At 32.0% G+C, this 12,303-nt stretch overlaps 1 protein-coding gene across 3 annotated transcripts in view; it reads right to left on the bottom strand.

Annotated features, from left to right (window-relative positions):
• Positions 1 to 265: 265 nt before the first annotated feature.
• The window catches only part of LOC148308943 (protein apterous-like), a 125,612-nt gene continuing 113,574 nt past the window's right edge, over positions 266 to 12,303 (bottom strand). For 2 of the 3 annotated variants that reach the window (XM_088260902.1, XM_088260901.1), the window contains exons 5-6: positions 11,532 to 11,737; positions 266 to 776 (exon numbers count right to left, since the gene is read on the bottom strand). In XM_088260902.1, coding sequence (XP_088117028.1) covers positions 600 to 776; positions 11,532 to 11,737 — 383 coding nt within the window. In that variant the 3' untranslated portion in view covers positions 266 to 599. The remainder of the gene's footprint in view (positions 777 to 11,531; positions 11,738 to 12,303) is intronic. The other variant, XM_088260903.1, reaches the window with a different exon arrangement.

The raw sequence follows: 12,303 nt of genomic DNA, 5'->3' as shown, positions 1-12,303 counted from the left end.
GAAAATTGACGATTTTTGTTTTATGACGTTCTTAAAAGGAGTGAGCGATGTGTTTGTTTCGATGCATTCTGCATAATTTTCAAGCACCGTAAACGTTGATCGAAAATGATGCAGATTGCACCAAAAAACGTGTCACAATATATTAAAGAAACAGTGGTATTACCAAGTGAAAATTAAATCATTAATTGATAGATATTACCTTAAAGTTACTTCTGAATCAATGAATGAAATTAATCTTCGGTACTCAGTTTAGGAATAGTTCAGAAAATATTTTTTTAATATTTCATGCGTCACTCCAGCGAGATATGTATTACCACAAAGTGACTTCTGAATCAATGAATGAAATCAATGTTCAGTATTTAGATTTTAGAATAGTTCAGAAAATATAATATTTTTTACGTGTCATGCGTAACTCATTACGCAGCCAGCCAATCATTAAAAACGAAAATAATTGGATCAAATCAGTTGAAAAAAACACTCAGCTCAATTCACCAGAATTGCAAAACGACATCTCAAAGATGAGTTTCTCATCCGTAGTCTCTCTCCACTTTGATGTTTTGCAAGCTGTGGGGGTGGTAGGGCCCCGGCGGCCTCCAGTGCTATGGGCAGTCCAGGGGGGGGCTTAGCGGGGGCAGCAGGAGGCTCCGGGGGCCGCCCCCGCAGTACAGCCCCTCCAGCTCCAGGCCCCCCTCGGGGGACATCTTGTCCGAGCAGGACTTGCCTTCCTGCTTGGTCAGGGTGCGCCTCCACTTTGCGCGCGCGTTCTGGAACCACACCTGAGAAAGTGAAACAAAAATTCACGTTACTTGTAGACAGAACTCTTAACATCCGACTATTTTTATCAATTACCAATCAGAATATTTTTAAATACCATTTTTCCTAAAAAATGTACATAAAATGTAAATAAAACATGTGAATAGTTTTTTCAAGGAAGAAACTCACTAAATTACTTGAAGACATTTTTTGTTATCTTAAAACAATTTTTACTAACTAACTAACTAACTTCCCCGCAGGGGTAGGCAGAGAGAATAGAGCGCCACACCACTCTGTCTTTGCAAACACTCTTCGCCTCTTCCACGTTCATGCATCTCCTCATACATACCCGCCGATTGTTACGACTCCTAACCTGACCACTTTCAAGTATTTGGCATACCTGATCGTGCCATGTTTTTCTCGGTCTTCCTCTGCTTCCTTTCCCAATTACATTCGCCTCATAAATTTGTTTTACCGTTCTTACCTCACTCATTCGTTCTACATGTCCAAACCATCTCAACACACCTTTCTTAATTTTTAACATAATTTAAAACAATTTTATTTAAAACAACTGTTAATAAGTAGTATGTTATAAAAATTATTTATTTATTTATTAGGAAATTTTAGAGCAGTTACATCAATACATTCACATAATTGAGTAATAAAAAATAGGTATTTGTAATATTTCAGTTATAAAATTGATAGATATAATTTAATTTAAGAACCTGGAAGAAGGACGGGAGGGAGGAAAAGGGGAAAACGAAAAGATCAAACCTTTAGTCTAAGACAAAATATGTATAAATTGGGTTCCACAACGATATGAAAATCGACTTTAAAATAACTTCAACAATAATTGACTGTATTTAGCTAATACCAATCAGAATACAATATAATTAAATGCCATTTTTCTTAAATTAATCTATGTATATATATGGACTTATTCATGTGAATATAAAAATAGGTGTACGCATATGTTTTTTTTAAGGTTTCACTAAGAAATGGCGCTACCGAATACTACGCGGTGTATGAATTTGAATGAGGCAAATGTAGTTAGTTGGAAATAAGCAGGGGAAGACCGAGGAAAACTTGGCATGATCAAGCGTGTTAAACACTTGACAGCATCAGGAGTCGAAATAATCGGTGAGTATGTATGTAAAAGCAGTATGCATAATTGGGGGGGAGGCAAAGTCATATGAATTATTTATATGAAAATAGTGAATATGGTTTTGTTTTTAATTTAATTATTTGACTATTTTTAAGATATATCTTAGCACATATACATATAACATATATCGCTCACTCCTTTCAACAACTTCATGTATCAAAAATCGTCAATTTTCAGTTGTGCGTGTTTTCGGAATGCCCAGAAAATGTACTTTATTTATCCCAGCAAAAGTGGCATATTTTTAACTTAATATTTACCCGCTACAGGGCAGAATGTGTTGTCTTTTGCATTTTGAAGAAAATTTATTGTTTAATTATTTTTTTAAATATACTTTTTATTTTTCAAATGGAGAAAAAACCTTCAAGCTTTACCTAAAAAGATCTGTTGCACAGTAAAAAGTTCAATAAGTGGCTAAATATTGATATTCAATACATTGTATTATATTTTTAAACTTTAAAAACAATCTCCTGAATTATCAAGTTTTTTGAAATATGACGTTGTTGAAAGGAGTGAGCGATATGTGTTTGTGCCTTCCCAAAGAAAAACGTCGTTTTATTTTATTGAAAAAAAATTGCAGTTATGTTAAATAAATAGGCCTTAATTAGAAACCGTATTCGTGATATTGAATTTTTTCAATGCTACGAAATATTTTCGTGATAATAAAGTATTCACTTTGTCGCCTTATGTGGAACAGCGCAACAAAGTAAACGGAGTAATTTCTGTGTTTACCGCACAGCCATTATTCCCTACACGTCAATAATTTTCATCGGAAATATTTGAGAAATCCCCTTAATACGGCGGAGGCACGAATGTGCGCTCGGGCCGAATGTGACGCCGACATGAAGTGAAACGTTTCAAATGCCTTCGCACTTGGGCACGCACGGAATTATAAATCAGCACAATTAGACCCGAAAGCCAACGAGCGAAATTTATTTCGTTATTTGTTCGCGCGCGGTCGATAAATCTGGAAACTTCAAATAAATACAGCGGGAAGCGACACGGCCGTATGACAAATACGAAGGAAAATGAAAAATTCGTTCGGGGCACCGAGTTGACGCGGCGAAAAAAAGGTTTGTGAGATCTCGCGGTGTCGCGCGACAGCTCTGCTCGATTCATCATCCGAGGAATGCCCTCGCAGTGAATGGGCCGGCAATTAGTGCGAGGAGTAAACATTATAAATAAGACACGGCGACGCCTAAAGGACGCCGGCGGACGCGCAGCTAGCGGCGCGGCGCTCTCGCGTTTTGGGAGTTTTTCCTGCATTCGTTCGTACTTATCTACCTTTACATTTGCTTTACATTTTGTATATTAAAACATTGATATCTTTATGGTATGGTAATACAACCAGCGTTGCCAATGCCAATTTTAATAATTCCTCAAAAATCTAGGTCAATTTCCCAACATGGGGAAAAACAAAGTCCCGATTCCCCACAAATTCCCCACATAATTATCCCATGGAAATAAACAAGTTTTCATTAAAAATCGGTGAGTATGTATGTATTGTTTTTATTTAAAATATTTTTGCCTTAATTGGGCTTTTACATAAAGTACGTGGTAATTAAAAATACATTTGGTACTTAAAAAAATATGTAAGAAAGTACAGCCTAAAAAAACAGCTAATATGTAATATATATATATATATATATATATATATATATATATATATATATATATATATATATATATATATATATATATATATATATATATATATATATATATATAATAACAAACAGAATAATTGATACACTTTACTTATTATTTTGTAGCATAAACAATTTCGAAGAATACATAAAAAATAATACTAAAAGGAGAATAATATACAAAAAATATATCTACTCAAAAACATTATTATATTAATAAATGGTCAAATGTAAAAATCTTTGCATTTTCCCCACATAGTGCCGATCCCTACAAATTCCTCAATCGAGTTGAGATTCCCCGCAGTTTGGGGAATTCCCCACAAATTGCAACCCTGAATAAAACACTCTCCTTATCATTCATCGTTCACTTTGTGTAATACCATTTTTATAAACACTCATTCGTGACTACCGCTTTCGCATACGCTTTAAGTTATTAACAAAACGCATACTAATTGTAAACAAACCACGCATTGAGTTAATATTACATCAATGTAAATCAATTGATAACATTCCTGAAACTGATATTGGTAAGGCAGACTACACTCTTATTAAGTTTTATTTCATTATACACGACTAGTTTCGAAAACTAGAGTTGTTTTCATCGAGAGGTGATTAGTTTTATTTATTGGTACTTTTTTTTTTTTTTTTGGAATCTGAGCCCACCATCCACCCGCAGCAGTTATAGAGTCCTGAGGGACTCTCTGTCAGCTGCACATAGAGGAAAATCTTCAAAATATTTCTGAAGAAATAAATATTGCTCTATTCAATTAATATTAGTTACTAGTTCTCTATTACTTTAGTCTTTAAGTCATCGTTTGTGTTCGTCTTAAATTGTATTCTGTTTTTTTTTTTTTTGGAAACATTGTTATTTTTTTTGTTGTTGTGTTCTTATTGTTTTTATTTTATTAAAATTAAAAGAGGTAATGAGGGGATCCCGAGGGGTGGGGACGAAGTGTCGGCCTCTGTCCGTACATCCTCCTCCCCCCTCATTATTTATTGGTACTATAAAAGTGTTAAGTTAAAAAAATCTTAACTGTTTTTCCTCTAGTTATAATCTTAAATTGCATTATTGAAGGCAAAAAGTAAACAGCAATCTCTAAAATTAATCAATATCATGATACATTTAATATAAAATAGTTTAAAATTATAAAAAATAAAATTAAAAAATTAAACACTGCTGATATTCACACAAGTGTAACGATTGAATTAACATAATATTGACAAGATAAAGCAAAACAATATTTTCATCTCAGATTATTAATTTTACTTCCAATAAACTCAAATTATCCCTCTAATTCAACTCAATTTATTTTCCGTGGAAGACAAACGCTTCCCCTTCTCCGATTTATTATTATTCTCCGAAAAATGTGTAATGTGAAAGTCTGGGTAGTCATAGGCTGGTTTAAGTGATCACTTTAGACAAGCGTAAAGTTTACCAATTCTACCATTGATTGACAACCAACATTTTTCAGTAATAATAATATTATTTATTAATAAATTGATAAATTGCGGCCGAGTAAGGAGTTCAAATAATTGTCGGGTATGTACGAGGAGATGCATGAATGTGGAAGAGGCGAAGAGTGTTTGCAATGACAGAGTGCTGTGGCGTTCTATTCTATCTGCCTACCCCTGCGGGAAAGTAAGAGTTAGTTAGTTAGTTTTTATAATAATAATATGAGATAGTCCAGATTTGTGAACGAGCATTTGGACACACTCAAAACGTTGCAAGAATCGCTCGCACTGGGGGAAGAAGATGGCCGAGGCCGATCGCGGAGATACGCAGCGGACGAATAACGAATAATGGTCGGTTTTTTGCGGCTTTTTTCCCGGCCGTCGAGTGTCGTCGGCGGCTCGGCTATAAATCCCGGGAGCATATAAATCCACGCCAGACCAATTATACGGAGTTATGGGAACGGCGGAACATTGCCGGATGGCGGATGCATCCGCGGAGCTACCTCGCTCCGAGTGCGGAGCAGCGAGATGCCTCGCTCAGTCCGGTCAATAGGGACTCTTACAACCCGTAGGGGTACAACCCAAATAAGAAACACATGCATGTAATGGATCCTTGTCAGACAGGAGGAATATCTAATTTAACATACTCAATTTAAAAAGGATTGTATTAGATTCGTTTTGTGTTTACAAACAAACAAACAATCCACACTACTACTATTACAGCTCTATAAACCATAGACAATAAACCATATGACGTCATAAAACGTTATATGACGGAAATTTGATGACGTATGCGAACGCACGTTTTTCGTTTTATTCAAATATCTAAAGTTTAAACATTAATATCTCCCTTAGTTCTCTAGAGATTTCGATCATAATGTTATCGATAGTCTTGTGATTTTTCATATTAATTTATTAGCCAATAACCCTACATTCTTATAAACGCCTATTCTTTTTTAACCTTCCCCTCCCGTTGATATGTATTAACTAAAACTTGACTTTAAAAATGAGAATATCAACATTAAATACAATAGATACGGGCTCAAAAAGATTTTGTATTTCTCCGTAATACTTTTACGTGTTACATAAAAGTAATATAACATAAAGTAATTCATTTGCAGCGACGGTAAATTTTTTTTTTTTTTAAATCGGGGATTGAATCATTAATACACAAACGTTTCCCAAAGTATGCGTGCGTGCCGCACTTTGCGTACACGCGTACGCGGCTTCATACTGTTTCCGACGATCTCATTTAAGTTGCGCACAAGTCGTCCTTCAGGGTGGTCGTGATGAATTTTTTCTTTTTTTTTGGTATTTACCAGAGCTAACTTTACAAAATTGATATATTTTAACTTCAACTATTCTAAATAGAACATTTCAACCTTTTTTACATTTTTCCCGTTTTTAAATCATATTTTCATATGGTGTACAAACTACATATTACCGGTGCACGCGGAAGGTTTAAGCACCGTAAGGGAAGGGTTAAACTAAATCGGATCTAGCTGAGTAACTGAACTAACTAAATACTTTACTAAACCCTTTCACTGCCTACACCGGGGCACTTCTAGAAAATTTGGTGGTGGACTTACAAACTTGTATTTATTTAGATAGGCAGTGACAGGGATATTGAAAGCTTTTAAATTTAAATTCACGGAAAAATCGGGATAAAATTTATTTTCACATTTTTAACTTTGCTTTGCAAGAGCAGGCCTGTCAGAAAGCCTAGATGCTTCTGTATCAGATCTGGGAATGCGGTGGGACAGCTTTCAATATTCTTCTTAAAACCATTATCTGCACCCGATACTTAAATGCGTATTATATTGATCGTAAACACATGAAAGAAAGGTGATCAGCCCTCCGCTTCAGGCACCAATCCAGGGTAAACTGAATAAATATTAGATTGAAAAATCACATATATTTATTTGACTCCCCTGTTAATCGAACCCGGGACCTCCAGAACGGTAGCCAAGCGTGCTGACTACGGAGGCGGACAATTATAGGTAAGGAGTTTAAAAATATATATTTGCTATATATTAAGTATAGGTAAGGAGTTTAAAAAAATATATTTGCTATTTAATTTAAAAGTTCGCCAGTCGCCCAGTTGGTCGTGTACTGATATTGTATATTTGAGAGTTCCTTAATCTGTACGTTTTAAATAATGAGCGTAAACGTAAAAAGCTAATTAGAAAAAGTACTCAGAGGTTTACGTCGAGTGACACTGATAATGAGAACTTATGTCCGTTCGATAAATGATTAATTAAAATAAAATTCAACGTGGAGAGCGCATTTTCGTTTGGCATTTCCTGTCTGGACTCTCCGGTGATGGATCGCAAATCCCACGCCCGTCCAGGGGAAACGCACTTAATTGATGCAGGGAGAAATATCGTGACGGCTTTACTTAGATTCGAGGTCAATTGACAATCTTGGAGCTCTAGCATGTGTCCAATCTTCGCTCTTTCTCTCCGTTTCGCGTTATTATGAGGTGGAAATAATTATCAATTTATTTAGATAAGACTTTATCAATTGACGTATTTAGATATTAAATACAATATCCAGTCACTGCCGACGGTTTTTTTAAGAACTTCAGAAGATGTTTAAAAGAAAACACACGTTAATCTTATGTACGATATAAGATATAAAATAAAATAAAATATATTATCAATAAATATCAAGCCACATGATGAATTTTTAACTGAGAAACAGATCTTTTTGCGTAAAATCTGAATGTTTTTTCTCCATTTGAAAAATATTTAGTGTATTTAAAAAAAATATTAATCAGTACCTTTTCTTAAATGAAAAAAACAACACTTTCTGCCCTGCAGCGGGTAAATATTAAGTTTAAAATATGCCGCTTTAGCTGGGATATAGTACATTTCCTGGGCATTCCGAAAACATACACAACTGAAAATTAACGATTTTTGATATATGACTTTGTTAAAAAGAGTGAGCGATGTATTGATAAATAAATTAATTTGAAAAATAAATGTGATTCGATATTTGAGAGTAAAAACGTAATTACAAAAAAAGAAAAGTAATTAGTATCAGGTAAGGATGAAAAGAGGGTATTCATAGATAGAAGGGGATATTTGACGGGCAGTTAGGGTTTTGTTGGAAAATAGTAATATATCTAATGTTTCTTGAAGGTTAAGGCCCATTATACGATAAATTGCAACTTAATATTCTTTGAACCCAGGTAACATTTGATGTAATTGATTTTTTTTTCTTAAAATACGTTTTTTGTATTGAAAAAATAAGTTATTCATCTAAGTAAATAAATGGTTTCGAAAACAAAAGAGTAATTGAAAGGTAAGGAGTTAAAAAATAATCCAATTATATATATATATATATATATATATATATATATTATATATATATATATATATATATATATATATATATATATATATATATATATATATATATATATATATATATATATATATATATATTTATAAATATACATATATATATATATTTATATATATATATATATATATATATATATATATATATATATATATATATATATATATATATATATATATATAAAAATATATATATTTTTTTTTTTTAAAATTAGCACAGAAGGACGTCTTGTTCTCAGCGTGGATGAACGCATTGTGATTTGAGCGTTTGAGATCTCAGCCTTAAATGTGTATAATCAGAGAAGAAGTATAAAATATCATTTATAATACATACAATATAACGTAAACTTGAGTTGCATTATGAGTCAAAGGTTGTTCAAAAATCATACAGAACGTTTTGGAATATCGTGGGAAATTCATTAATATAACTGTTTATTTTTCAATAGATTCGCAAGGTTTACATTAATACCTTTTAAAACATTGATTGTTATGTGAAAAAAAAATCTAGTTTGTTTAAGGTTCCTCAATTATAAGTCATGGGAATACAAGGCCAAGTTATTTATTAGGTATTGTACAATGTATCGGAATTAGAATTAATTATTCATTATTATTTTTACACAGAACATAGAGAGCCTGAACATATTGTAAACCAGGCGATTGCCATAGATCTTCCTCTAAAGACATCTAGAAGAAGACTAAAAATTCATGGATATATATATATATATATATATATATATATATATATATATATATATATATATATATATATATATATATATATATATATATATATATATATATATATATATATATATATATATATATATATATATATATATATATATATATATATATATATATATATATATATATATATATATATATATATATATATATATATATATATATATATATATATATATATATATATATATATTATTGACACCTGTAGACAGCGTCAGTAATGACGTCGACAAATTCTAATATTTCTCAATTCACGCAAAGGCTCAGCACCGACGGGCATTATGGTACGGCTCTAACCGATCATTACGTTTATTTATCGTTAATACTAAAAAAAAGGTGATTGTAGCCTTAAGGATGATGTGCGATGACTTGCAGAACGTCCGAACTGTGCTTCTGAAACTTTATTTTGACAGTCATGGGGTCCGGATTTTCCACCTTAAGTACTTTTCGACAATGGCCAAGTCTTCTTACAAAGAAGAAATATTCAATGCGATTGTAGGCGCTTACTCTTTGTGATACGCTTCCGATGAAATCTCGTAAACACGCTACCTCAAAATAAAAATATTTTTATATTTTAAAAAAAATACACTGAATGGATTTATCCCAATATGTATATTCTTATGCTTCTCACAAAATGCTATCAAATTACTTTTTTTTGAAATCTTAACACCGATGAAGAATACAGAAGTCTGGGTATTATCAGAGTACATTTTTTTTAAAGTAACATTTCTTGCGTTTTCTTATTAATACGTAACGCTGAAGTGATTCATATTTTCCTGTAAATCTTAAATAATCGATAATTTAACGAGAATTGTTAGTGATTTCAAGGACGCGTCACGTTCATTAGGCACATTTCGTTACACGAGAGAGAGGAAAGATCGACGAGAAAGAGAGATATACATTCCGACGTCACGGGAGTGGAGTATAAGAGAGTGGAGTAAACAAAGCGGTAGAATAATATTGTCACATATCGCTCACTCCTTTCAAGAACGTCATAAATCAAAAAACTTGATTTTTCAGGAGAACGTTTTTAAAGTTTAAAAATATAATACAATGTTTTAAAAATAAATATCAAGCCACTCGCTGAACTTTTTACTGTGCACCAGATCTTTTTAAGTAAAACCTGAAGGAAAATATTTAGTTTATTAAAAAAAAAATTAAACAATTCATTTTCTTCAAAATGCAAAAACAACACTTTCTGCCCTGTAGCGGGTAAATATAACGTTAAAAATATGCCTCTTTTGCTGGGATATAGTACATTTTCTAGGCATTCCATAAACATGCACAACTGAAAATTGACGATTTTTGATTTATGACGTTCTTGAAAGGAGTGAGCGATATGTACGCGTTGTAGATACGTTAGACGCTATATATTTACAATGAAGCACCATATATCCGAAGGGGTGATACATTTTCTTTTTAATTAATCTAACGATTGAATTATATGTGATTGTATATATTTATCATTCATTTATCTAATGATTGAATTATCTGCGTATATCTATTATCATAGATATCCGAAGATGTGATACATTTTCTTGTTCATTAATATAAAGATTGAATTATACCATATGTGAATACCTATTTATCATAGGTATGCGAAGGCTATAAATTAATTTTTCTCTTTTTATAATTGTCACATACATATCGCGAAACAAGTAATACTTTAAACCGCATTTAACAAGTCAAAAGTGTACACAGCCAAATAATATTCGCGACATTAATGTAGCTTAACCACACGCTGAACTGTTTATAAAAAATATTTAAAATGCGGAAAATTTCGCGAAAAGGTAGTCAAAGATCACTACAATAATTTTGTTTTTTTTTTGTAGATTTTAAATTCAATCCTTTCTTCGGATAATTCAAAATTTATTACATTATAATACATTTTTCAACATAGATGAAGAAGGATATGGAAATTTGAGTATTTACAGGGTTTATGACCTGTCATAAGCTGGTAAAGTGATCACTTTACACAAGTATAACATTCACCATTCTACCCATGATTGACAACCACACTACCCAAATTTTTGGAACTCCTACATATATCATTAATCTCATGACACTGTACATATGAATTTACTGGAGCCATGTATGGTTGGATTAGGAAAGCTTTTATTTAGCAGAGACCCTTATATTTGGATGAATTCAATATCCCGAATTATTTTTACATATTTAACATATTTTTACATACATAGGACATTTTTTTACATACATAGTATTAGGACATACTCAAAATGTTGTGAAATGAACATTTATACCTAATGATCATTTCTGAATTCAAATAACAGTAAAAAAATTACATAAATATTATAGTTGGTTATAAATTGATTTTCAAGTATTAAATACCTGAGACATATATAAAAAATATTTAAAATTATTTAAAAATTAATAAATAAATATAATCACCTGCAAAACTCGTTTGGGAAGTCCAGTCTTCTGAGAGAGCTGCTTGAGATCTTTGGCATCAGGATTATGGTTGATTGCAAAGTAGGACTTCATGGTCCTCAGCTGGTGGTGCTTGAAGCTGGTCCTCATCCTCTTGGTCCTGGACGACCCCCCGAGGCCAGACCCGGAGCGACAGAATCCCATGTCCAGGTATTCGGTATTCAGATCTAGACAAACACATATCTTATGATCACCTGCAGATTATCGTAATACAACTTATTTACTGACAGGCAATTCACAGTTTTTCAAAGCTAGTTTGTTCAAATTCAACGCGAAACACGACATACATAATTAAAATAAAATAATTCAATGTTGACATACGCTAATATTTAATTATTTCGGCATTCACTTTGAGGTAAGACATGATTAAATTATAAATAAAAATAAAAAAAATTTTACGACACGAATATTATATTGTTACGACTAGTTTCAGAATATACAGATCTGAGAGTTTGAATATAAACCCGTAGATGGAAGCATCTTTAGTTTTCGAAACTGGTTGTTACAATATAATATTCAAGTGGCAAAAGAAAAGTGTTTTATTTATAATTTGCGCTTATATTAATCAAATCGTTCGCAACGCACACATGTTTTACACATTTATCTACTTTTAATTATGTAATATAAAAATATAAGGGTAAATGTATAAACATATATATATATATATATATATATATATATATATATATATATATATATATATATATATATATATATATTATATATATATATA

The sequence above is a fragment of the Brachycentrus maculatus genome, unplaced genomic scaffold, assembly GCF_059751285.1.
Source record: "Brachycentrus maculatus isolate JH-2025_06_01 unplaced genomic scaffold, ASM5975128v1 h1tg000144l, whole genome shotgun sequence".
NCBI classification, from domain to species: Eukaryota; Metazoa; Arthropoda; class Insecta; order Trichoptera; family Brachycentridae; genus Brachycentrus; species Brachycentrus maculatus.
The sequence above is the reverse complement of the archived record's forward strand: the minus strand, read 5'-3'. Positions and strand labels throughout refer to the sequence as shown.